At 40.3% G+C, this 26,593-nt stretch overlaps 1 protein-coding gene across 1 annotated transcript in view; it reads left to right on the top strand.

Annotated features, from left to right (window-relative positions):
- Window positions 1–25,915, top strand: part of LOC121316442 (ALK tyrosine kinase receptor-like) — a 52,843-nt gene extending 26,928 nt beyond the window's left edge. Inside the window, exons 10-25 of the mRNA XM_041251512.1 lie at window positions 4,355–4,486; window positions 5,145–5,286; window positions 6,885–7,061; window positions 8,657–8,755; window positions 9,021–9,191; window positions 10,903–11,010; window positions 12,693–12,879; window positions 14,732–14,822; window positions 15,246–15,310; window positions 17,524–17,653; window positions 18,091–18,188; window positions 18,732–18,824; window positions 19,347–19,448; window positions 20,583–20,717; window positions 21,171–21,261; window positions 22,401–25,915. Of these exons, the coding sequence (XP_041107446.1) occupies window positions 4,355–4,486; window positions 5,145–5,286; window positions 6,885–7,061; window positions 8,657–8,755; window positions 9,021–9,191; window positions 10,903–11,010; window positions 12,693–12,879; window positions 14,732–14,822; window positions 15,246–15,310; window positions 17,524–17,653; window positions 18,091–18,188; window positions 18,732–18,824; window positions 19,347–19,448; window positions 20,583–20,717; window positions 21,171–21,261; window positions 22,401–23,210 (2,631 nt within the window). The 3' untranslated portion in view covers window positions 23,211–25,915. The remainder of the gene's footprint in view (window positions 1–4,354; window positions 4,487–5,144; window positions 5,287–6,884; window positions 7,062–8,656; window positions 8,756–9,020; window positions 9,192–10,902; window positions 11,011–12,692; window positions 12,880–14,731; window positions 14,823–15,245; window positions 15,311–17,523; window positions 17,654–18,090; window positions 18,189–18,731; window positions 18,825–19,346; window positions 19,449–20,582; window positions 20,718–21,170; window positions 21,262–22,400) is intronic.
- The last annotated feature ends 678 nt before the right edge of the window (window positions 25,916–26,593 follow it).

The raw sequence follows: 26,593 nt of genomic DNA, 5'->3' as shown, positions 1-26,593 counted from the left end.
AAGTCAATGGGAAGAAAAATGGGATTGGATCCGGGATCACTGGAGCCGGATCATGAGATGGTGTTTTACTACAACGATCTTGATCAGGCTCCACTGACCCGTAATGTTGATTCGCTCCTGGAGCTGCACACACCTTAACTAGGAAAACTGACCAATGAGAAGTGCATACGTGAAGCGTAGTTTAAAGACCCTGGCTGACAAATTTATATACAGCCTGAGGTTACGGTAATGTTGGGGAAAACGGCAAATGGATGGACAAAGACAAAGAGGAGGGTGTACTATGTTGCTGTACCCAGTACACAGGAAAATAATTTAAATTTGTAATTCACCATAGCTTGTGTTATTTACTAATGTTATCACGCTGAGGTTTCTGTCTACTTACAGTTTCACTTTTCCTTTTAAATTGAAACAGTAAACTTAAAACAGCAAAATGACCGTTGTTCCTTATGCAAATAAAGACATCAATAAAAACTAAATACATTACCAAGAAATTTTTACACAATTATTATACCAAATTAATCACAATATATCACTGATTCTAAATTATTTTGCATGTTTAAATATGTCACGCAGACTCTCGCATCTCTATCAATGCTCCAAAAACTCACTCTGTCACATTTAACTAAACATTTTTAAACTAATAATTAAACAATTACCGCAACGAACATTATCGTATTCATCATAGTAAAGTTGAGTTCTGGCCTGTAAACAGGAATATATTTAAAGTTTGAAACTGATTGTCTGGAGCTTGGTGTTATTTACATTATCATCGACACGCTGTGGTTTGAGGTAAAAAATAAATAGTCTACTCAAAACTACAATCTTCCCCACGAGAAGTCCTCTTCAATTAAATGCAGACAAAGAGAAAGGTGCAATTTGAAATCATGCTTCCACCAGCCTCTTCATTCACAACAACTCTAAAATCAATAAAAGATATAGAATGAACACATTCTTCAAATAATCAAAATTGTTCTCAGATAATTAATTTAATCATTAAATGACATAAAATTATAACAAATTCTTCAAAATAATCAGAGTTGTCCTCAGATAGTCTGATAAGTAAAGGGTGAACCAATCCTTTTATAAAGAACTCAACGACCGTACACTGCCGAAGCTGAATCAGGACAGTAATACCACCGTGCAATAAAATATCTACTTCAAAATGTGAATAAAAGTGCACAACACACCAACAACAGTAAAACTAGCAATAATAGAAATAAATCAAATAAATCAAACCACACAAATGAAAGAACAAAAAGAAATACCAAATGCATGCACTATAAAGAGAATCCCTGCAACCTGTCCCAACTTCAATCACTAGGCAAAGTACCATTCAAATAACCAAATGATTTACTGAACCAGTAAAGCTACATTTCTGGTTAATTTTAACCATAACAAGTTCAACCCGTTACTGACACAGCTCACAGATGTATCTTCAGCCTTACACGCAAAACAACTGAGAATAATTTTTTATTTTTATTTCCTAGTCTGATTTACATTTAGTTTAATAAATATATATATATATATATATATATATATATATATATATATTATATATATATATATATATATATATGTGTGTGTGTGTGTATATATGTGTGTATATGTATATATATATATATATATATATATATATATATATATATATATATATATATATATATATATATATATATATATATGAGGGCTCCGATAGCTATGCATACCGCGGTTTGATTAAAGCTTATTTTCATCCTATCACAAACACTTCCCAGTCAGTTTACTCTACAAACATATACATAGTATATATTAGTATTGGAAATGCCTACATAAAACAAACAAAACAATATAAATAAGTTATTCAGCCGAGGAGACGCAATTTTACATTCCCTGAAATGATCACTGTACATTATTACAGCAGGTCACAACACATTCACAAATGCACTGTAACATAAATAACTGAAATGAGAAAAGCTGCTTACCAAATACACGGTAAGTTTAAACCCAAAAACACAGCAAGCTACCATGCCAGTGTTCTCAAACATTTGTTTTCAATCATATACAGTCAGAAACACCCATCATTAATAGCAAAATTACTTTGCCAGGTGATACTCAATACAAACAGGTCCTACCCGCTACATTAAGTGTTTCACTTGTGGGGAAACCTCAACGTTTCTAGAAATATATTTCAAGGGCAATTCTCATCCCTCTCATTAAATCTGCATTATGCCACACTCGCTGTAGCACTCTACGGTGTTGGGGGCCGGTTATACTAAAGGGATCTGATCCTGGATGCAGACTCCAATCTCAGCGGAGCTTCGGTGCCCTTCAAAGACGAAAGTCATGGCTTTGTAATTCCATGACACAGAAGCAACTGAATAATATAGCTATTGGCCACACTCATCACTCATGACAACATTTAATTAGACATACAAGGGATTGATTGCCTCAGGAATGTCTTTGGATCTTTAATTAGACATACAAGGGATGTAATGTTTTATTAGACATGTTTTTAATTTTTTATTTATTATTTCAGGTAGAATAATCTTCATGCATGCCCCATCTACAGAAACTGTTACACCGCTAGTTTTCATATCAATATTCCCTTAGGAACCAGCTGCAGCTGCTTGATTATTCCATACAGGGTAGCATTACCTAAATATTGCAATGCAATTTTACTTCAACCATTTGTTATTGGACAGTTGATTGCCTCAATAATAGGGTTATAAATTGTTTCTAGATACAAAAAATACACATAGTAATACAGTAAAACTAGACAGTTCTCAATAAAGAACTGGCAACAGTCTCTCTTGATCAGGTGCCATTCCGGCCCCACTTCATACAGGGGTGTGGCAAAGTGGTTGGTAAGGGGAACAGGTGTAGCGGTGATGCGATGCAGGAGTGATGAACAGACAACAGTGATTCAGTGAACAAGTGTTTATTTGTGCTGTTTCCAGGTCTGGCGACCGTCAAATAATAAATCCCTGGCCATACACAACAATGTGTAAAGCGCGGGGATGGCGAACACAGTACAGTCTCACACACAAACAAAGGCACGGTCACCAGTCCTGGGTGATATTCAAACGTGCAGGTGCTCTGTGCAGTGGTGCTCCGGATAGTGCTTTATGTGGCGACAGCTCTGGAGGTGTGCGTTAACTGTCTAGTGGTGCGAAAAAGACAGACAATTATAAACAAACAAAGACAACACACGACACGTAATACACTCTGAGAGCTCCTCTCTCAGTCCTTCTCTCCTCATGTTACCCAAACGAAGGAAAAGATCAGCGTTACCCTGGCCCCTATATGTAATCCCGCATGATATCTAGGTAAACGGTTGCAGCTGCCTTATTACTTGCAGCTGCCTCTCGTTTACCTTTCAAATCAATATGGTCTTACAACAGAGTCGCGCTTCTTTCCAGGCTGACCCACTTCCCTGACCCGGAAACGAACTGTCAGGCCAGCCCTTCCAGATACTTCTCCTCTCGTTCTTTAGCGCCCTCACAGGTCGGGAGGAAGATTCATCACCAGAACTCATCTTTCCGTCACAAGGGGCTTTCTGTTTGAGTGAAATAGTGTCTGAGGGCAAGTGTCGTCATCAAAAAGCACAGGCTCAGTCTGGGGCTGCCTTATAAGCCACAGCATTGTAGCTGTCCAACCTGTATCACACTGGTGATGAAAGAGGAATGGACAAGTGAAAAACACTTTCTCTCTAAAGGTCTGAGAGCTAATTAAATAATCCAGTAAATTATGAATTAGTCATTTAGAAGACACTTTTATCCAAAGTGACTTACAGAGACTAGGCGGTGAACTGTGCATCAACAACTGCTGCTGCATTCACTTACAATAGGACCTTGGTTTTACGACATATCTGAAGGACGGAGTACAAAGAGGTTAAGTGACTTTCTCAGGGTCACACACAGTAAGTCAATGGCTGAGCCGAGATTTGAACCTCCTGGTTTCAAGCCCTTTTTTTAACCACTGGACCACCAAGCCTCTAGCTTGGTGGTCATGAGATCATTGTGGTCCTGTGGCTGTCGGAGTGGAATTCGCAGTGCCGATTATTGGTAGTATTTAAGATGACGTTAATCGTTTGATTACTTGCTTAGACGTGCTTTTGTTTTGTGAAGGTCACTGTCGCTGTGAAGGTAAATCTATTGTAATTACTCACAGAATACAGTAGCTCCACTGAAAAGATCAATGCATGACATGATAGAACAGTGGTTTAGATTGAGGGTACAGGGTTGAGGCTGCTGAATTCGCACTAGATATAAACAGATATAGTCAGAACAGGCACCAAACTGAGCTTTTATAAAACTGTAATGGTGCTGTGAGTAACGACTTGACATTTTGACTGTAAATTCGCTTTGCTTTGCAGTCGGACGCTGTCATCAACAGAGTGTGTCTGGGAGAGACGAGCGTGATTGACAACGAGACCCAATCAAAGAAGTTGGTGGAGGAGTGGGCGGGAGGAGGAGGAGGAGGGGGTGGAGCTACCTTTATATTCAAGGTAACTCAGTGAGACTAGGATCTCTATGATGTCATTCACATGACAGCAACTTCAACTCATATTTTAGCGTGGTATTACTGTGAATGGGTCTAAAAGATTTGCAAACACATCACTATAGTGTTTTGCCTGGGTTAATAACTGACTGTAAAATATCAACACCTATAGCTAAATCTGTTGGCATGCATAATGGCACCATTTGCAAACACATGTTCACATCCTATCAAATTCTAACCAGTTATAATGCAGAAGAGCACTTTTGAGGAGACACAGTTCTGCCGTTGGCATGTTGTGCCATTGATCCTTCGTCACACCATATGTACCTCTGTCCCTATTTGACACATACACTTTAAGGAATGTGTATTGATATATAGCAAACAGTTTCCCCTCTGCATTTAGCATGGTTTGTCAAGGCTAATAGAAAGAAGAGATTGTACATTTTTATGGGTGTCATTTTGGATCAACTGCCCTTTGCTCCTATTCTTAAATATAAACTGCATACCACAAAACAGTTTGATGCAAAATGGTGGCGAACAAGAAGATTGCGACCATTCAAGCTTTCCTAACCTGCCCCTCTGTTAACTCTGGGTCACTTTGGCTGAGGGAAGCAGGCTGTTCTGGGTGGAGAGATGGCAGCTAACAGGCTTTGATGTCATTCCAGATGAAGGACGAGGTGCCAGTGCCTCTCCTCATCGCAGGTGGAGGGGGTGGCAGAGGCTACAGTGGCAAGGCCGAGAATCACAGGGAGAGTCTGGAGAATGACACCACTGTCCAAGGGGTCAACGGCGACTCTGGGGCAGCAGGTAAACTAGTTATTGGGGATGGGAGGAGAGTTTGTTTATTGGTGGTGGGAGTGGGGCGCTAGCTTTTGGGAGCCTGGAAGTCAGAGCTTCAAGTTGTAATGTGTACATTTAAAGGACCATAAAAAGTCAGTAACTCAGTTATTTTTAGTGTCATAAATAATTATTTAATTGATATGCAGTTCAGTGACATGTGCATTAGGGGTGCTTGTGTGTATGCACCACTAGACTGCCATTGCAATTTTGTGCTCATATTGTACTGTATGTATGCTGAGTATGTTTATTAAAACTTATATTGGTAGTTTCCTATTGCAAAATTACTTAAGACATACAAAACATAGGTTATTATAAGGATACCTATAATATAATCCCCAGTGAAGCAGGTGCTGTATAAGGACCCCTCCCAAGCCTCATGTTCACTTTGCTGCAGAGCGAGACCATGCTGTCTCCTACTACAGTGGCAATGTGATGACTTCACTTGTCTTCTTTAACTCTCTCGTTTAGCCTCCACTACACCTGTGAACCTTGGTGTTAATTGTCAGCCCCCATGGTGCTAATTAATTGCCTGTGGATGTCAGGAGAGGTGGGACTCTTCTTCACTGTGAGCCCCCCTAAGATAACAATCCCATTTGATCATTATATTAAAGGCGAGATACAAAAATCCTGTGAGAAATTCTTCCTGTACTAATTACTGCTGATGGAAGTGTAGGGACTTCTATATCCTCTGGAAAATTTACTGGCAAAATGACCACTGATCCCTCAATCATAACACATTTTTGTGAGTACTGCAATTCAACTCTTTTTTATATTTGCTTCAATAGCGATTAATGTGTGAAAAGACTGCAGTTCTCTCACATTCCTCTGGACATTGAGTTAGTCTCACTTCTACCTCGATGGCTTAAAGCAGTAGCTCAGCATACAGACTTGCATTCTAGCACCTATCACAAACCTCTAAGAGTTATACAGACAAGAGAAAAGGTGAACCCCACCTTTTATCCAGCATTAGGAAGGAGGTTTTGGGGTCTCAACACTGAACTGCCCCTGTATTTCACAGCCCCACTGGCTGTGGTCTGAGACTCCCCTTGTGAGACTTACCTTTCACCATGGGTTTACCATACCATACCTGCTTTTGTGGTAACGCTTTATATGGCATGGCATAAATTAATATTAAATAGATATGCAATTGCATATTAAATTAATGTTAAATTAATATTTAATAAATATGCAATTGATATTAAATTTACGTTCAATTATTCCTTGTTATTTTCCATTAACATTTAAGTCAGATTTAAAATACGGACATGTAAACAGTGGGAAATTATTATATATTTTCAAGGGTAACAAAACGTAATATAAATGGAGGTGATATGCAATTACATTTTCAATCGATATTTGGTTAACATCTAGCAAGAAACCAGCTATTCCATATCTATTAAATATTAATTTAACATTAATTTAATATGTTATTGCATATCTATTTAATATTAATTTATGTCACGCAGTATAAAGCGTTATCCCTTTTGCCACCCTTTATTACACTATGCTGTGCTGTCATTTCTAAGGGTCCCATTGTGAGCAGGTTTGTTGTTTCTGTGTTGCAGGAGGCGGTGGCGGCTGGGATGACAAGATGCCCGTGTCCTCGGGGGGGCTGCCCATGCTGAGGGGGGCTCTGGGGGGGCAGTCCTGTCCGCATGCCCTCCGGAAGTGGCAGCTGAGAGGTGGCTTCGGAGGGGGTGGTGGGGGCTGCTCCTCTGGTGGGGGAGGAGGTGGCTACATCGGTAAATCATCTAGCTAGACATGAGCATGTCAATGATAAACTTTACTAAGAAATTACCGTTTTAAAAAAGTTAAAATGGAATATATTTTGTCAATGCCATGTTGTGTGCTATAAATAAGATATAAAGACTACCATCAAACTCATTTGATGGTAGTCTAGCTATAATCTAGCTGAATCTTAAATTACCATAAATAGCTATAACTATGTAAACATACAGTCAACTGTCATTAATACGAATCTCCAGGGTCCGGCAAAAAAATGTGTTTTATCAGTAATTCTTATCGTCATGAGTCTAAACCAAATGCATGCTGTCAGTTTTTATGAAAATGCATTATACATGTAAAGATACTGTGCATTTTATTGAAATTACTGCTGTAAGGGAACTTTTTATAAAGTATACATTTATAACATGATATCTGCATGTCCCATTCTAATCACAGGCATTTTTAAACCACAGAAAGCAATGGAGCCTCAACATCAGGGTATTGAGCAAATCAGAAACACTGACGACTTGCATCCACAGTTTTGCTGTTCATAGGCCAACATCTTCAATTATCCTCAACTTTCAACACCTCTACTTTTATCCACAGAGATAATGCCTGTTTTTTGCGCTGGTAAATCATTTCTATGCGTCACAGAAATTGCAGTGATGCATGAGCACAAAGGCAACTTGATGTGGAACTTTGGATGGATAGTCTTAAAACAGCAATAAAATACAGTCCAGAGGCGCTAATCTAGATGCAAGTTAATACATTTTCCAATAGCATACTTTTTTCTAAACAATGTTGTTAAGGCATACGAAAGGCAGACAAAAATCAAGCACATCCTATCGACTTAATTTGCTAAACTTAAACAAATGACCAGCAAAATAATTACCATACACCATTATGTATGACGGCTAGTGACTTCTAAATCACAAGCAAAAAAAATGTTGTTTCTCAATCTGCCTTGCAAAAAAAGGAGCTTCATTCATTTCTTTCTTGATCTCTTCTAGCACAGTAAAGGAAATGGATGGTTTTTGACATCCTAGTAAATATGGTTCCTTATTCAATGTGAGCAACAAGTAATTCATCATAGAGAGCAATTATTTCTGTAAGTTCCCTGTAGTTTCCCCTGCTAAGTGAATCTGGCCAGAGTGCTAGTTCCTGCTGAGCTAGATATGATGTAACGTTTTATAGATTTTTATCCAGATTTTTAAATCAGTAAAGCCATATTTACTCCATGTGAGTGAACTACCACATTTACTTCAGATTTTATACAAAGTTTTTCCATGCAATCTAGCATGGCAAACATCAGCCTTCATCATCAACTGTTATTCTCCATTCTACCTTTAAGAATGCCTGCACAAGACAAACCTCAAGGGCTAATAAGACGATAAAACAGCTGTGTTTAAATATCTTGTGCTTTTTTTTTCTTTTCTTTTTTTATTAGCGTTATTTTTTTTTTTCTGGTCACTTTTTAAAATCTTCAGAAAATTGGATGCGAAACTGAATGATGCAAATCCCGTTCTTCTGCAACATTACCAATGCAAATGTAGAGTGGTAAGCTTTTATAAGGGTTGTGCTGATCACTTGCCCTATCACTCCCTACCTGTAGGTGGTAGCACAGCTCAGGATGATGACCCTGATCGGGATGGAGAAGACGGTGTTTCCTTTATCAGCCCTGAGGGTGATTTGTACTTGCCACCATTAAAAGGTAAAGAATGGAACTGTTCAACTCCAAATCCAAATAACTCATGCAGGTAAGACACACAGCTATTGATAGTTTATTAAATCAAAAAACTATTACATGGAGCAAATTAAAAAAACAATTCCATTGGATACAAATTGAATAATAGAGTTCCCTTTAACACTACTGTACTTTAGCTTCTGCCCTTTAGTTTTTGAGTGTATATTCTCAATTTCGTATAGCCTCTCTCTCGCTGTCCTCAATCCCGCTCTCTGCTCTTACATCTCCTCAGTGATGGAGAGCCACGGCGAGGTGAGAATCGAGCTGGCTCTGGACTGCAGTCACTGCCAGACAAGGGAGTGCCACCTGAGAGGAGAGCCGGCGGAGCCGCAGTGTTACTGTGAGGCCGGATTCACACTGGCACCGGACCAGGTCTCCTGCATTGACAGTGACGATGTCAAAGGTACTGCCTCCCTGATAAACTGGCATTGAAGACAAACTAGCTTCCTATACCTTTCTGTGGCAATTGTTGTTACTCTGAGTGGTTCTCTTCAGTTCTAGTTGCCTGCCAGAGGTGCAGTAACCTAGGCTGGATTAACCAAAGTTAAGAGCCAGCGCCATCTAGTGATCTGACCCTTTGGAAATAAGTTTCCTTTTGCTTTGCTGGCAATACACTGCTGTATACTAGATGGCGCTGGTGCTTACTAAAATAAAGACACTTTAGCTGATCTAGACGTCATGTCAAGTCTTTGATTAGATCCTGATTTCCTTTTTTTATTTTTAAAAAAGGAGAAAAATCCATGCTCCCAAAACTAGTAACAAACAACTTATGCATGCTTCAGAGTCATTACATTGGCTGCTTAATTCAAATGAACAAGTGTTGAAAATCAGGAGGTAAAAAGCATTATACTCTTTGAATATATGCCCCAATATTGCTAATGCTAATAAGAGGTAAGGGAAGCTCCATTTAAAATGCTTGCTTACCACTCTTACAACAATATATTCATATGCAAAAAGGCAGTCCGTTTACAGTAAACTGCAGTGAAAGTACAGCAACAGACAACCACATTGTGCAACTTTTCCACTTGGGATTTCTATTTCTGCATTACATGATGTGTCAGGACACTGTATAAAACCACAAGTAATGCCAAAGAAATGCTCCATTGGTTTGTGGTTTTCTGTTTCTGCTTTACGTACACGTTTCAAATAACGAAGACAGAATAACCAGTGGTGTACCACAGGGATCAGTATTAGGTCATCTGCTATTCCTAATCTACATTAATGATTTAGATTCTGGTATATTAAGCAAACTTGTTAAATTTGCAGACGACACAAAAATAGGAGGAGTGGCAAACACTGTTGCAGCAACAAAGGTCATTAAAAATGATCTAGACAAGATTCAGAACTGGGCAGACATTAAATGACATTTAATAGAGAAAAGTGTAAGGTACTGCACGCAGGAAATCAAAATGTACATTATAAATAACATATGGGAGATACTGAAATTGGAGATGGAATCTATGAAAAAGACCTAGGAGTTTTGGTTGACTCAGAAATGTCTTCATCTAGACAATGTGGGGAAGCTATAAAAAAGGCTAACAAGATGCTCGAATACATTGTGAAAAGTGTTGAATTTAAATCAAGGGGAGTAATGTTAAAACTGTACAATGCACTAGTAAGACCTCATCTTGAATATTGTGTTCAGTTCTGGTCACCTCACTATAAAAAAGATATTGCTGCTCTAGAAAGAGTGCAAAGAAGAGTGACCAGAATTATGCAGACAGGCTAAAAGAATTGAATCTGTTCAGTCTTGAACAAAGAAGACTACGCGGTGACCTAATTCAAGCATTCAAAATTCTAAAAGGTATTGACAGTGTCGATCCAAGGGACTTTTTTGACCTGAAAAAAGAAACAAGGACCAGGGGTCACAAATGGAGATTAGACAAAGGGGCATTCAGAACAGAAAATAGGAGGCACTTTTTTACACAGAGAATCGTGAGGGTCTGGAATCAACTCCCCAGTAATGTTGTTGAAGCTGACACCCTGGGATCCTTCAAGAAGCTGCTTGATGAGATTCTGGGATCAATAAGCTAATAACAACCAAACGAGCAAGATGGGCCGAATGGCCTCCTCTCGTTTGTAAACTTTCTTATGTTCTTATGTTCTTATGACAGGCACTGTAAACCAGGAAATGTCTCGTCTGCCCATGCCCCTGGTCTTGTCAGTGGTGATGTCAGCTATCATTGCAGCTCTGCTGCTCGCCATTTCAGGCATTATGTTTGGTGAGTACCAACCTCTGTGTTAAAGTACCTAAGCATAATACTTGGCACACATCTTTGGCATACAGGAACACGACCCGCATGTATTGAAAAGATATGCTGTTGAAAGATTTGTCTATCTCACTTCAGACCCACCCTTATTGTTAAGGACACTCAGTGGCAGTACCGTATATAACCATGCAAATAGACTAATGCAATCATGTACAGTAATAGGAGTGTGTTTACAGTATATAGGCTTGAATGCAACTAAACCAGCTCTAGCCAATACTTAAAGCGCAGCACACTAAACAGGACCAGAGGACCCAGTGGGAAATAATGTGAAGACACTGTTAGAAGAGGGTATGAGACACTTCTCTCCAGAGTGGTAAGGGTATAGAATGGGCTACTTAGTTATGTTGTTGATGCTGAAACTGTGGGATTCTTTAAGATGAGGAACCAAACAAGCACAGAATTCCCTCTTCTTTGTGCCTGTATAGAGTACAACTTCAATAAGACATGGTCCAGACACAAATCAAAGTTTTCTAAGATCATGGCGCTGAACAGAATTTTTTGGAGTTTATGCAGCGCTAGGTAATGTACAGTTTCATCAACAGTCTGGCACTACTATCTTTTTTTAGAATCTCAATGGCGTTTTATCTGTGTTCTTTATCTCATTCAAATGCCACTTCAGCGAATCCAGAGGAAATCCAAAACAAAATGAATTGTTGGCTCAAATTCAAGTTGTTAGAGCTAGTTTTTTTTTTCAAATGAAGAATCGGAAAATATACTCTTACGGTGTAAAAAAATCATGCTTTGTAGAGAGCAGTCTTCTTTCTCGCGGTCCCTTGCAGTACGGTTCTCAGGTACAGGTTTTCACTGTGTGATTGTAAGGGTTAGGGTTCATGTGTTTTGTAATCAGGGTGGAGCTATAATGAAGCACCATCCATTGTCACTAGGGGATAGCATTATCTGTTTATATGGAACTTTCTTTGTTCAAAAAATAGGAGTTCAATAAAGACTGGAGTAAACGCTTTTAAAATATGGCCCAATGTCTCATATGCATTTTTAAGTTTATTACTGGTTTTGTAATTCCAGTGAATATAACCCCTACTGGGGGTGCAATGGGACATACGTAATCTACCCATCCACCTTACTGACAGCTCTCCATGTACAGGCAGCCATGACTATCACTGACGTGCTTGTTCTCATCTATATAATAATAATGCTAATGACACATTGGAGTAAAAGGCATAAGTACAAGGTGTAATACTTGGCATACAGAAACACCACAGCTGTGTTGAACGATTTGTTTATCTCCCAATTTGTATTTAGATAAAGAGTGCTAATTAGCTGCATTCATGTGCCAATAATGAGTCACTTCAGACTATTTTAGAAAACAGTAGAAATTAAAGAAAATCAGCCATCTTCATCTATGTACAATGCTCTTGTTATTGTTACTATCACAGTGTTCAGTAATGCAGAGATTTATAAATGTGTAGGTTAGTGTAGGGGTGCTTATAGGTGGACATAGGTACAAGTTCTTATATATGATAACCAAAGGATTAACTGTATTACCTCAGAAAACAGTGTGGATCCAAGTATAAGCCCATGCGCCTATCTGCACAGTTATACAGTACATTTCTAGTCCCTTATCTTTCTTTGGTCCCCCTGGTTGTCCCTTCCTATCCACCTGGTGTGTGCTGCAGTGTACCGGCGGAAACACCCCGAGCTGCAGTCCATTCAGCTGGAGCTGCAGAGCCCAGAGTGCAAGCTGAGCAAGCTTCGCACCTCCACCATCATGACAGACTACAACCCCAACTACTGCTTCGCCGGCAAGACCACCTCCGTCAATGACCTGAAAGAGGTGTCGCGCAGGAACATCTCACTCATGAGGTGAGGGGGCTGAGAGCTGGGGGAGCGGGGGCTTCCACAGAGAGGATACAGGCCAGGGGCAGTGAATCGGGTGACCCCTTGGGGGTCCCCAGGAAATTCTGTAAACTTATCTTTTGTAAAACAACAAATATATATAATGTTATTTCACTGTTGAGAAGGGGAGATCTTGGAGGAGTCTTTACTAACAATGCTGATATTATAAGCAATGGTTATACCTTTCCAACTGGGACTGTGCTCAGGACTATAGATAGGGTTAGGAGGGATGTCAGCCAGATGGGGAGCTCTAGAGAAGTCTGTACTGATGATACTGAGATCCCTGACAGAGGTTAGAGCTCTCCCACAGGGAATTATTATCCGTTGTAAAAGTTTCCCAATGTAAAAGCACAGCAAAGTGCAATAAAGCACAGTGAAATCATGGGAAAGTATAGGTAAGCATTGTAAAGACCAGTGAGATATGGTAAGGCATATTAATAAACACGGCAAACCAGGGTAAACTATGGTAACCATGGGGAAGCATGGTAAAAGTGCAAAAATACCATGCAGAAATAGTGTGAAACTTTTATAAGGGATACCGTAAGCTACTAAGTACATTTGACCCTCTTCCTTTGGGTGGAAAAAGAAAAGACACTATATGTATTAACTTATATGTTTTAATTATACATGTCTTTAGAGTTTTTGTGGAGAGCTCTGAATTCAAAGCTTTGCCAAGCCACAAATATGAAGTCACACAAGCCGGCCACTGAGATATCAAAAATAAATACTCTTTGGAGCACCCACAAGTGCAGTATCCACTTTCCTAGAGGTTATCAGCATCATCCAGGTAGGATATATGCCTCCTCAACGGCAATTTATTTCAGCGAATACAAAAATAAGGAGGCACCTTTTACAGTTTATCCTAGAGAGAAAAGTTTCCTTTCTTTTCTACTGTCTCTATCCTACCGGTTGCATTGCTGTCGTATAGGGGAACAACAAATTTCTCGGATTCTCAGCTCCTGCAACACATAAAAATGAATGAGATGAGTGGGCATAAATTGCACAGATGAGCTCCGGACATAAGTTCTGCTCCATTTAACGAGCCTCTGGTGAGAGAGAGGAGGATCCTATTACAGTAAAAAACAGTCAGTCTAAATATCCTCGCTGCCAATCTCCACACCCAATTAACTTTTCAAAGGGAAACCCCAGGATAAATTACACACCTGCCTGGAGGCGTTACTGAATGTTCTGCTGAAAAGCAAAACCTGGAGGCAGCAGTCATCCCTCAGTCAGAGGAGCCCTTTTACAAGCAATGTGAGCAGCACAGGGCAGAGGTGGGCATTGTAGTGAGCTGGATCCTCAGTCTTTTAACCCCTGTCAATGGAATTTACAAGCCCTACAGCAAATTGACACTAGCAGTGCAAGAACATCTCATGTTTCCACAGTCGCTCAAGTAAGTGTATTAAACCCCACATTTTTTCCCAAAAAGACAGTCCGGGTTGTATCTTATTCCTTCAGGAGTATGGCCCACAATAGGGTCAATGAGGTGGACAAAGGATTGCCAGCAAGAAGACAGTGTTCAAGTTTATCCCACAGGCGCTCACTTGGATTGGCTTTTGGGATTAGGCTGTCTCATCTGCCTGGAATGGGCAACACCGGCATCGTGGAAGATTGCATGGTCATCTCGAAAGAAGCCATTACTGGGCTGGTCCTCATCGTGGCAGTGGCTGTAGTTCAGGATCAAACTCCTCAGAGCAGTGTTTAGTAAACCTAGTCAAAGGTTTAATATAACACTGTAAAAGGCTGAAATGTTTGTCTGTCTGGACTATTTTTTTCTCATGGAGCCTCAGGTAGTGTCTGTGTGTGTCTCTCTTCACAGGGGGCTTGGCCATGGAGCCTTTGGAGAGGTGTACGAGGGTCAGGTGTTCGGGATCCCTGGAGAGCCCAGCCCGATGCAGGTCGCCGTCAAGGTACAGAAGCATCAGATCTCAGACAACAGCAGTTATTAATTTGGGTTGCATTGCAGAGACAAGCTTTACCATTCTGTATTGTTCTAAAACTAAAAATAAACTCTAAGTTTATATCCACAGCTGACCCTGCCTCTTGTGGAATAAGAGTGTTTTCTCGTGAGCACTTTGAGTGGGCGAGAGAGCTTGTTCTGTCAGTTTGGCAAAAAAAGATGTACTGGAATGTTCTGAAACCTGGCATTTTAACTGGGCGAATCACTTAATGATTTATAAATGGAACCCTTGGTTCTCAAAAGTCCAGTGTGTGTGTGTGTGTGTGTGTGTGTGTGTGTGTGTGTGTGTGTGTGTGTGTGTGTGTGTGTGTGTGTGTGTGTGTGTGTTATTGCTGTAGCCTCATATTTTGTGTGTGCTCTGTGTGTTCCTCAGACTCTCCCGGAGGTCTGCTCCGAGCAGGATGAGCTGGACTTTCTGATGGAGGCTCTCATTATTAGGTGAGAGGGAGAGGGTCTCTGCTGTTCCTCACAGTTAGAGTCGTTATCCAATGATGCAACACACATTGAATACAATATACAGTAAAGAGTAAAATATAGTAGTATAGCAAAGCTGAGACCTTGTAAAATACCATGGAAAAGCAGAAGTGTAGTAACAGTATGATACTGCACATAAATCACAGTAAAGCACAGAAAATCCATGGCAAAAGCGTGACACTGCAAATGTACAACTATACCTTGGTAAACTTGTAGAAGGGTAACTACCCACAAGGATTGCCTTATTCCTCGTGGGAAACAAGTGCAACTCCTGAGCATCCCGCCGTGGAGACTGCCCAAGAGCCGCGACCTGCTCAGTCAGGCACCGGGTACTTTAGGGTCTGGCTCCTGAAGGGCTGCATTTGAGCCGTCTGGGTTTGACCCCATTACCTGTCCCATGCCAGTTATGCTGCAGTTTTTGCAGGACCTTTTTGGAGGGGAAACACCCCTCTGCGTTAGAAATCTTTCTGGCAGCCATTTCAGCTTTCCATGTCAAAACTGACTCGGTCTCCCCAGGAGCTCCCTTCCTGATGGGGCAGCTTTTGAAAGGAGCTTGGCAGCTTTGACCGTCTATGAAGAACATTGTTCCTCGCTGGAGATTAAATATGGTGCTTAATGCACTTATGAAGCCTCCATTTGAGCCCTTGCGTTCAGCTGAGCTGAATTTTGTATTGCTCAAAGCGGCTTTCTTGCTTGCAACCACTTCTGCAAAGTGGGTGAATAAGCCTGCTTAATTTTTACAGAGGCCAGGACAAAGGTTGCGCTCCATAACAATCCTGCTTTTTTGCCGAAGATGATCTCGGTGTTCCATGTCAACCAGTCTGCGGAATTGGAGGCTTTCCGTCCACTTCCTTTCCAGTCTGACCCTGGCGTACTACATCGACAGGACAAAAAGTTGGAGGCAGTCCAAACTATTTTTTATCTGTTATGTGGCTAAATTCCATAGTCAAGCCCTGTCTAAGCAGAGGCTGTCCAAATGTATAGCAGACACAGTTAGGACAGCCTATGTGCTGGCCAACTTGCTCCCTCCATCAAAGCTCACTGCCTATTCCACCTGGGGCATAGCAACTTTGTGGGCTTTATTAAAGGGTGCATCTATCAAGGACACATGAAATTCAGCAGTGTGGGCTACTCCTCATACCTTTACTAGGTTGTACAGACTGAATGTCATGGATCTTCAAAACCCTAGCTTTGGAGCTAGTGTTAACATTGGCTTCCCAATCGATCATTATAACACAGACACAGAATTGAGTTCTCCCTCAATTTTTGTTACTTGTTGCTGGGGTTCCGTATTGTAAGAATACACTCGCCACCAGTATGTAAAGGTAGTAAAAATAAGGTATAGTCTATTGTACAAACAGAGCAGCTAGTCCGGTGGAATGTCCAGCCGCTGGGTTGCGTCATCCTTTATACATAAGAGAATTTCATCCCTCAAGCACAAGACATGCGCAACATTTTAAACACAAACCATTTCCATATATGGTTGTTAATAAGTAGTTTCATTAATTTCTACCTCTGTGGTGCTCAGAAATGTGTTATTATTAAGCAGATAAGATGCAGATAATATACCATTGTTTTTGTCCTTGCACGATACTTTTTCGCCATTGTTATGGGTTTCTGTGAGATTCTGTGGAATTGTCTCTGCTTATCTTATGCCCCTGACAGTAAGCTCAGTTGTCAAAACAGCACACACTCCTAACACAGGAATAAGGAAAGATATACATTGATGCAAAAATCCTCCACTCTTTCAGGTTTTATATAAACCCTTTATGTGCCGTATGTGCAGCTTTAATAAAGATTATAAAATAATCTTACAGTATGGTAATACACAGGGCAGCCACTCGAATGACTCGCTCCAAATTATAAATTTGCGCAAGTGCTAGTCACAGCTTCCGTTTCCCTTCAGTCCATGTCTATGGTAACGGCTGAGCCTTGACAACTACGACTTAAAAATGTAATTTTGTTTACTTTATAATGATTTTTCGTTTTATTTAATTTTATTTAGTTTTATTTCCTGTTATTTCATATTTGCGAAAAACACGGGGCACTACCCATACGGTAATGGTTCCATTTCCATTTCGGGGAACCAGGGTTATGATAATAACCTAACGGTTTCTAGAGTGATAGCTGACGAATGTTGCTGTGTAAACTCATCCGTCTTGTCTTGCTCCCTACAGTAAGTTCAACCACCAGAATATCGTGCGCTGCATCGGGGTGAGTCTGCAGGCCCTCCCGCGCTTCATACTGCTCGAACTCATGGCTGGCGGAGACCTGAAGTCCTTCCTGCGGGAGACGCGTCCACGACTGGTAAGAGCACACTAACCCTCAAGGGACTGGCTGCTCCATCTGTTATGGGTCTGTTCAGAACCTGGCAACAAGATGAGTTTAGAAGATGATGCTAGCGGTAGCTTATCAAAATTACCCGATTACAGAACTGTTCCCAAGCTAGCTGCAGGTATGTTATGCAGTATGTAGCAGATTCAGTCGAAACTGTTCAGCACCCACATCAACAACTAATATGTAGTGCATTTTTGTTCTGAATTATCCCATATAGCACTTGTGTTTGTTGACAGCCCTCATCTTGAATCTTATATACAGTCATTGCGTGAGTGAGATTCCTGTCATATACAGTCATTGTCATTATGTGAGTGAGGTTCCTGGGCCAGGGAGGATTTGCCTTGAGGAGGAAAACTTTAAAGGCATTTTAATAATTGCATACGGACATGTGATTATTTTACCCACAGAGCCTGCCCTCCAGCCTATCAATGGTAGACCTACTAAGCGTGGCCCGAGATATTGCCCAGGGCTGCCAGTACCTGGAGGAAAATCACTTCATCCACAGGTCTCAAGGAGCTATTTAATACACCTGCTTTAACACTGTATCATAACCCACACAGAACAGCTCAGCTTACTTTATTCCTCCATTAGAGAACAGATTGGGGACACTGTTACAGTGAGATATAGATGGGTGTAGATTGAGGGAGAGTGCTAGGTATTGCAATATTGCAAACATGAAAACAGTTCAGTCTTTTAAAGTTGTACCACCGATCTAATTATATTACCTACCAGCGACTTCTTAATGTTTCCCGCGGCTGTGTTTTTGAAGTAGCCCAATTCCACGGGAAAACTGCTGACCTGGCAACACTGGTTGTGGGCTGTGTTACAGTATAGAGGGGTACAGATTGAGGGCGATCTGGGGGCTGTGTTACAGTATAGAGGGGTACAGATTCAGGGAGAGCTGGGGGCTGTGTTACAGCATAAAGGGGTACAGATTGAGGGAGAGCTGGGGGCTCTGTTACAGAGAGGTACAGTATACAGTGGTACAGTCAGGAGAGTTGAAGCTCTTTTGTAATGGTCGTGTGCTTGTTTCCCCCCCTGGCTACAGAGACATAGCTGCCAGAAATTGTCTCCTTACCTGCAAGGGTGCTGGAAGAGTTGCTAAAATTGGAGATTTTGGGATGGCCAGGGATATCTACAGGTAAAAACATCTGTGACTCGTGCATCATAGTTCTCAAAATAGAAATACATACTATGTAAATGCGTCAGCCTGACTCCTGCGGTGTGATGCGATGGGATCGGTGACCGTGGCGGCTGTAAGTATATTGGTGTGGATAAGATAGTTAACTGAGAAGGAGTCAGTGTAGTTTTATTGACAGATTGTTTGCTGCTCTAGGCCAGCGATGGCTTTGTCACTTTAAATTTATAAAAATGGTCTTGTAAACAATCATCAATAATATATAATATTATATAAAGAAATGTGGTCCAACCTTCAAAGTTTTTTAATCCCAACTGTCATTTAGCAATTATTTTTGTCAAAAAAACAAATACCAATTACAATTCTAAAATGATTTAAAAGAAAAAAAACTAAGACTTCTTTCAAACTCCTAAATTAAATGTCAAGTTGTTTATTTCCAATTTGGTCATTTGATTGGTTGTGTTTTTCCCCTATTATGCTACGGATGACATGGAGTGAATATGATGCATGTTGCTTTATTTGCAGGTCCTGCTACTACAGAAAAGGGGGTTGCGCCATGCTGCCAGTGAAGTGGATGCCCCCTGAGGCATTCATGGAGGGCATTTTCACGTCCAAAACAGACACCTGGTGAGTTGATATTGATGCACCTCACCACAGTAAGCAAGCACTGTGCAGGGAGCTCACTCAAAGTGAAGAGGGGCCTTCTTTACGTTACGAGAGTCAAATTCCAAGTGACATATTCATTTCAGACAATAGAGCCTGTATTTAACTGGTAACACCGTGTAACTATTTTTTTTTTTTTTGTTCCTGGGTAGTAAGTGTTATTTCTTAATTGCTTATGCCTCAAAAGTATAGAAAATGGCTATTATTCCCCACAAACTTTGCTTTTGTGACCAGAACAGTGATATTTCAAAATATCACTATTTCCAATGGGAAAACGGGCAAATGTGTGTCTTAACTACAAAAATTACTACAAAAGATTTAGAAGTGAGTAGTTTTTCGAGATTTACGATTATACTGTATTTGTACTGTATTTACAGTATAATCGTAAATCTCGAAAAACTACTCACTTCTAAATCTTTTGTAGTCATTTTTGTATTACTTTAGTATAAATACATGTTCATTTGGATTCATATGTTGTTTTTTTCTGACTTTATGTGAATGAAAAGACACACATTTGTCCGTTTTCCCATTGGAAATAGTGATATTTTGAAATATCACTGTCCTGGTCACAAAAGCGAAGTTTGTGGGGAATAATAGCCATTTTCTATACTTTTGAGGCATAAGCAATTAGGAAATAACACTTACTACCCAGGAACAACCATTGTGTTACATAGTGTAATAATAAAAACAAAATGCAGTCTTTCACAATAAAATATCTACACGTCTGCACCGTCTTGTGTCAGCAGGCACAGCATAAAATAAATACCGTTATAAACGTTCACAATAGTAAAAGAATAGCGAGTGTAATGAAGCATAGTGAAAGTGTGGCAAGCATTGTAAAGCACAAAAGGGCATGGTAAAGCAAATAATAAAAAAAATAAAAAAACATGGTAAACTATGATAAAAGCAAAGTATAGCCTTGGGAAAATCATGGCAAAACTGCAAAATTACTGTGCACATGTACCGGGGTAAAAGTTTCTAAGTGTACAGCGTCTTTTCCAGTTTGTGAGCAGGATCACTATTATATTCACTGTGTTAGTGAATTCAATGAAGGCTGTGCTTGGATGAACCGCTCTGGTGTTGCTGTTTGTGTTGCAGGTCGTTTGGGGTGCTGCTCTGGGAGATCTTCTCTTTGGGGTACATGCCCTACCCCAGCCGCAGCAATCAGGAGGTGCTGGAGTTCGTGACCAGTGGGGGCAGGATGGACCCTCCTAAGAACTGTCCCGGGCCCGTGTGAGTACTGAGGGAAATACCATCAGCAGCCTATATGTAAAATCAGCATGTTTTTCAGCTATGAACTTATAGCGTATATGAATGTATATGGTTCCTTCTGTACTGCAAAATGGCATGTACAGTAAACCAAGTTTATGCAAAGGTATGTTTTAAGTCTAGATTTAAATCTCTCCAATTTAGAGTTTGTGCGAGAGGAGTGCAAAACACAGCTGTTCAAATTGTGTGAAATGATTTCTGGTATAGGAGACCCACTACAAACAACATACTAACTTATTATAAATCACAAAAATGAAGATTGTACTCAGAAGCTACTATTAAACATTAAAAAATTGAATTTTGACAAATGCTTAACAGTGATAGGTTGATTTCTCATCTTCGACTTATTTACTGCTGTACGTCCTATCTGCTGTGCGCCTTACCCCTTATGAATCTCTATTGCATGTGCATTCACAGGTACAGGATAATGACGCAGACCTGGCAGCACCAGCCTGAGGATAGACCCAACTTCTCCACCATCCTGGAGCGAGTCGACTACTGTCTGCAGGTACGCGGTTCTGCGACACAAAACCAAGCGCATGTTGATGATGACACCAGCCAGAACATGTGTTTGCTTTACTGTTTTTTTTTTTTTTTTTTAATATATCATTTTTGCATTGCAAACACATACACACTAACACAGGAGCATTTGTCACTCAATGTCTCCACGTTATTGGTGCAGGGTGTGATAAGACATTTATTACAACAGAGATAGGCGATATCAACTCTTTGCATTGTAAATTATAATGCATGTCCTGTGGTTAATGCACACCTTGTATATAATGCACATGTCTAAGTTACTTTAAATCCCATCAAAACCAACACAGTGTCTACTATATCGAATACCAGAAACCAAGTTCACTGTGCACCTCATACAGTATATAGCACACAATGAATATATACCATGCATAAATTATCCTTAAATTTAGAAAATATACTCTATAAGCTGAAAACTGTGGTAAAAACATATTATGAATTATGTAATTCCATTTAAATTGAAAGTCGTTTACATCCTACTTGTGTACCATCTCACTGCTTGAGTGTTTCCCAACTGCTGTCTAATGCATCTTAAATCTTGAGTTTCGGCTTCAACTGAGTGCTTCACACAGTGTGTCCCCAGCAGTAAGTGGAACGTGTTATTATAAGAATATGAAAGTGGAGCTACCAGAATCAACAAGCATGCTCCTTTATATGCAGAACATGTAACACAGCCAGGAGTAGGAGTAGCTATAGAGCAGCAGTTTGAATTCAACCCAAATGTGCAAAAATAAATACAAATAATTAAGTTTCACAAACATTTATACAAAACCTGTTATTTTTAGTACACATTTTTGTCAAAGCATTTGTAAACAAATTGCATCCAACATTTCAATGGTTTTGATAGACGAATCAAATAAAAAAAATCTCCAGCTATTATTTTCAGGTTTAGTTTTTCACTTTGAACAGCTAAACAGAAAACGTGATGGTTCTACGTGGGAAACGCAAAAATAATCAATCTGTCACGTAGCCTCAATTTATTTTAGTATCACTGAAGCTGTTACTGAAAAAAAGAGGTTACATTGAAGACATTAGCTGAAGAATGTTTTAAATTAGATTTCTCTTTGGTTAACAGTCTGAATGTGGTCTAACATCTTTCTCCTCACGAAGGACCCAGACGTTGTGAATACCCCTCTCCCTGTGGAGTATGGCCCCGCCCTTGAGGAAGAGGAGGCGGTGCCCATGAGGCCTAAGGACCCCAGCAGCACCTCCCCTCTCATGGTGTCCCCACTGCCGGAGGAAGACAAGCTGAATGCTTCCAACCTGCAGCCCACCCCTCCTCCCCTTCCCGTCCCTCTTGCCCGGCCTTCTAGCCTCTCCGTGCCCCAGAATAGCCCCCGGCACCCCCCTCGTCTACGGCCAGCTCTGCAGCAGAGCTCCGGAGGAGCCTCCCCAGAGGATGCCAGCGGGGGGCACGTCAACCTGGCCTTCTCCCAGAAACAGCCCCCAGAGGTGGACTGCAGGAACGGCAAGCCCACCAACCTCTGGAACCCCACCTATGGATCCTGGTATCTGGACAAGCAGCGAGCACAGACCAAGGGTGAGGGAGGTGAGCGGAGGGCTGCTGGCGATACCACGGAACAGGCTGCTCACCGACCTCCACCGGCCGTGCTCCTGGAACCCTCTACCCTCTCACAGGGAACCCCCGCTGTCCCCTTGTTCAGACTGCGACGCTTCCCCTGCGGGACCATCAGCTACAGGTCCAAGGAGCGGGGTTTGCCCCCGGATCCTCTGCCGCCACCACTGCAAAAAATTGGTCCCGCCAGGACAGGCAGTGCAGGGAAGGGCCGTCCTTTGCTTGTTTCCAAGGTGACTGCCATTCAGCTGGACCCACCTCGGCAGGATCCCCCTCGACAAAGCATCCCTCCCCGGGACTCCAGGCTTCCCCTGACGGAGGATGTCAGTGCCACGGTACTCTAGTGTGATCCCTGAAGTTATTCCCTTCCTAAACTAATTGCAACTTCTGCTGGTTCCCGATGTTGCCAGGCAGCAAGCCACAGTGTCAGATGTATTTAACTGCTATTCAGATTCGTAATGGCAGTTTTTTAAAGGGTTGTCAATCCTTTGTGGAATCAACCCCTGTGTATGTGTGTGTGTGTGTTTTTTTGTTTTTTTTAAAGGTAAAAATGTGTGAGAAATATGGAAAAGTCATGCAGTAACATTGTGGGTACCCAATCTCAAACAAACAGTAAAGCTTTCATAGTGCTTAGGGGTTCATCAGAGACTCAGATCAGGTTAAGCCCCTATTTGAGTTGCAAATGGCTGTAATCTTTCATGATAAATTCTGGTTTTAAATAACAGGGTTTTGTATTTCCCTATCCAGTGTTTTTGTTGCTTTTCCGCCTTGCGCAGATGTACTCCATGTCTATTCAAAAGACTGACAATACCGAATAAGGAAACCTCGCATGTAGAAAGGCTACTCCAAGTAATTTTGTGTGTCCTTGATGTTGTGTAAAAGCTGTGTTCAATTAGGGCTTGAACCCCCCCTTCCCATAAAAACAGTGATAAACACAGTCCAAGGCATCCAGTACCCAAATATGAAATTGAAAAGGGACAGGATGGTCTCTGGAGCCATTGGGTATAAAGTTACAAGGGAGCAGGATCAAATCCTAGATTCATTGGTGTGTTACGTGGCTCATACCCATTGTGTATGTTGTATATGATTCTGTATGTTTTACCTTATTGTTCATGTCTATAGCAGGTCATTTTCTGGTGTCTGTCTGGCTGACTGCAGAGTTCCTCTAACAAGACAAAAGCATGCAAGTTCCTTTGAAGGGTTGCATGCAAAAATGCCCCTTCTGCATTAACTACTCATTCTAATTCCTGGACAAACTGGATGACTCCATGCATTCAACTTATAATAACTGTGTGGAAGACTAACTGTGTGGTACCTCTTTTTATTTATTGTAGTTCCACTGTGGAATACTTCCAACTTTAAATTACAGACTACGAATTTATTTTTTCCAAATGACTTGAGCACTTAAATGTTTGTTTGGTTGTAGTTTGTCCTGCTCTTGCGTATTGTGCCAAGTACTCAGATGAGGTCTTAATGTATTGCCTTTTTAATCTAGGTAAAGGTAGTGGATTTGAACTAGATTCTCAAAGCTTTTTACACCAAATTGTCATTAGCACAACTTATTCTGTACTGAAAAAACAAAAACAACCAATTGTAATATTGCTTACAATAACCAGCATTAACGGGCTGAGTTTATTTGTGGTTTGTTAACAGTCATGGGTGTGTTTTTTACACTGGAAAACATTTGTTATAAAGAATTGGAGTTCAAAAGCTTCAGTAATTATAACAATGATAATAATAATAATTATCCGATGAGTTACTCTGAAACACTAATTTATTAATGTAGCTTCCCCATCTTATGCAGAAGAGCCAAACCTTTTTGCAGTTTACAGACTACCAAAATCCATAGCTTTCCAATATTTTATCTATTATTTTATTTCCCCTTTTATTTTGCAATATAGCACAAAATCCATAACTTACCAGAAGCAGGAGACTATTGGACAAAGTGCAGCAAGAGAATGGGAGAAAACTAAATGTTAAAAAACCGTTTGGAAAAGTGACTGTACTGGAAGATATATACAGTTCCTGAGGCGCAACACTACCCTAGTTTTTTTTTTTTTTTGGAGCACACATGACACGTTCTCTTAATAACTGTTTGGTAGAACAAAGGGTCACATGCATCATCACACAATGGCCAACGTGATCATGAACAAACCCAATAGTACAGCATATGTGCTCTACTGAACTTTCCAGTGCAAAAACCCATCACAAATATACTGCCCTCAATATTTCCTTATTTTTTTTATTTGCTAGTCGGATAGCAAAAGAACAAGTTAATCTAGTCCAAAAGTCCCATTTGCACAACTCTGCTCAGATTCTCTGTGTATTTTATTTTATTGTAAAGTGCCTTGGGTTGCTCGGTCAGTAAGCAGAGCCGTAGCATTCTGAATGGTTTTAACTTCCCTTTGAAAGAGTCTGCATTGAATATGGACTATGTAGAACACAGAGGGTTAAAAATCACTCCACCTATAAAATTATACACAGCGTTTTATTCCCGATGAAATGTCTAATTTCCAAAAGGGTTTGTTTAAATGTGAAACATCTGAAAAAAACAATCAAATACTAAGCCTGTCTTTTATTAATTCAGGTATTTATTGGTGTGCTTTAAAGGGTTTATTAGAATCACATGCACAGCACTTTGTTAAAAGGTTTGTTTAAAATGTATATTACAAAAATGTTCTTGATGTTCGTGTTTTTTGTTGGCCAAATCTGTGAATTTGTCTTTCTAGTTGATAAACGTCGGTGGCCATTTAAACTGCAGTTGTTGGTATGAAGGCGGCAGTGGCCTCAGCAATGTCCCGTTCCTGGCTCTTTCATAGCACTGGTACGAGCAAGTATGCTGTGAAATGAACAGGAATGGAAAACACGTTTAAACTGTGTGTCACTGCGGTTTACAGGGGGATACTCTGGCAAGTATATAATATAGCAGCACTACAGCGATGCATGATGCACTGCCTGGGTTATTGGACAGTAATATTTATATTGTGTACATAGCAAAATGCCTATTAATATTTATGTTATACCAATGTTTTGTTTTGTTTTTTTTTGTTTGTTTTTCTGTAATAAATGACAACATATATAAATGTAAATATCTATACAATAAAATTGACTGAACAAAAGCGGGTTTTTCTTCTTTCACATTGGTTCAAAATGGAAATTCAAAGGGCACTAACAGGTAATTGTTGGATGGGCATGGAGACTTCGTGTGGACAATCACATTGTCACTACCTGTTCTGTAGAAAAACAAGGTATGATTCAAACCCAGTTTCAGTTCTAGTGCCTCAAAAAAAAAAAAAATTATGAGTCAAGAATCATTCATTATTTATAGGTGGGAGCACAGAACACCGATGTTGAATTTATTTTAATTTAAAAAATATGTACAGCACCAACTGTGCCTGTTACCACTTAGAGATGCATATGACTACAAGACCAATACAGGCAAGTGAGGTGCTTTGAAATTGACCAATAAAATCAAGATTCTTCGTGAGCTCCTACAACAGAAAGGCAGGTAAACAAGCACCTGTGTTCACAGACCCTGATCAGTTTGAATCTCAGACTACATAACTATCTCAGACTATGTTACTTGAGGTAAAGTAGTCAAGATTAATGCTGATCCAAACAAAAAGAGCTCAAGGAGCCAGAAATATGATGTTAAAGAAATTGTTTCTCCCAACAGCTGCATAAACTACTTTAAATTACTAAACCTCCAGACTTGTGTGAATTAATC

The sequence above is a fragment of the Polyodon spathula genome, chromosome 5 (assembly GCF_017654505.1).
Source record: "Polyodon spathula isolate WHYD16114869_AA chromosome 5, ASM1765450v1, whole genome shotgun sequence".
Classification (NCBI taxonomy): domain Eukaryota; kingdom Metazoa; phylum Chordata; class Actinopteri; order Acipenseriformes; family Polyodontidae; genus Polyodon; species Polyodon spathula.
This window is presented reverse-complemented; position numbering and strand designations above follow the sequence as displayed.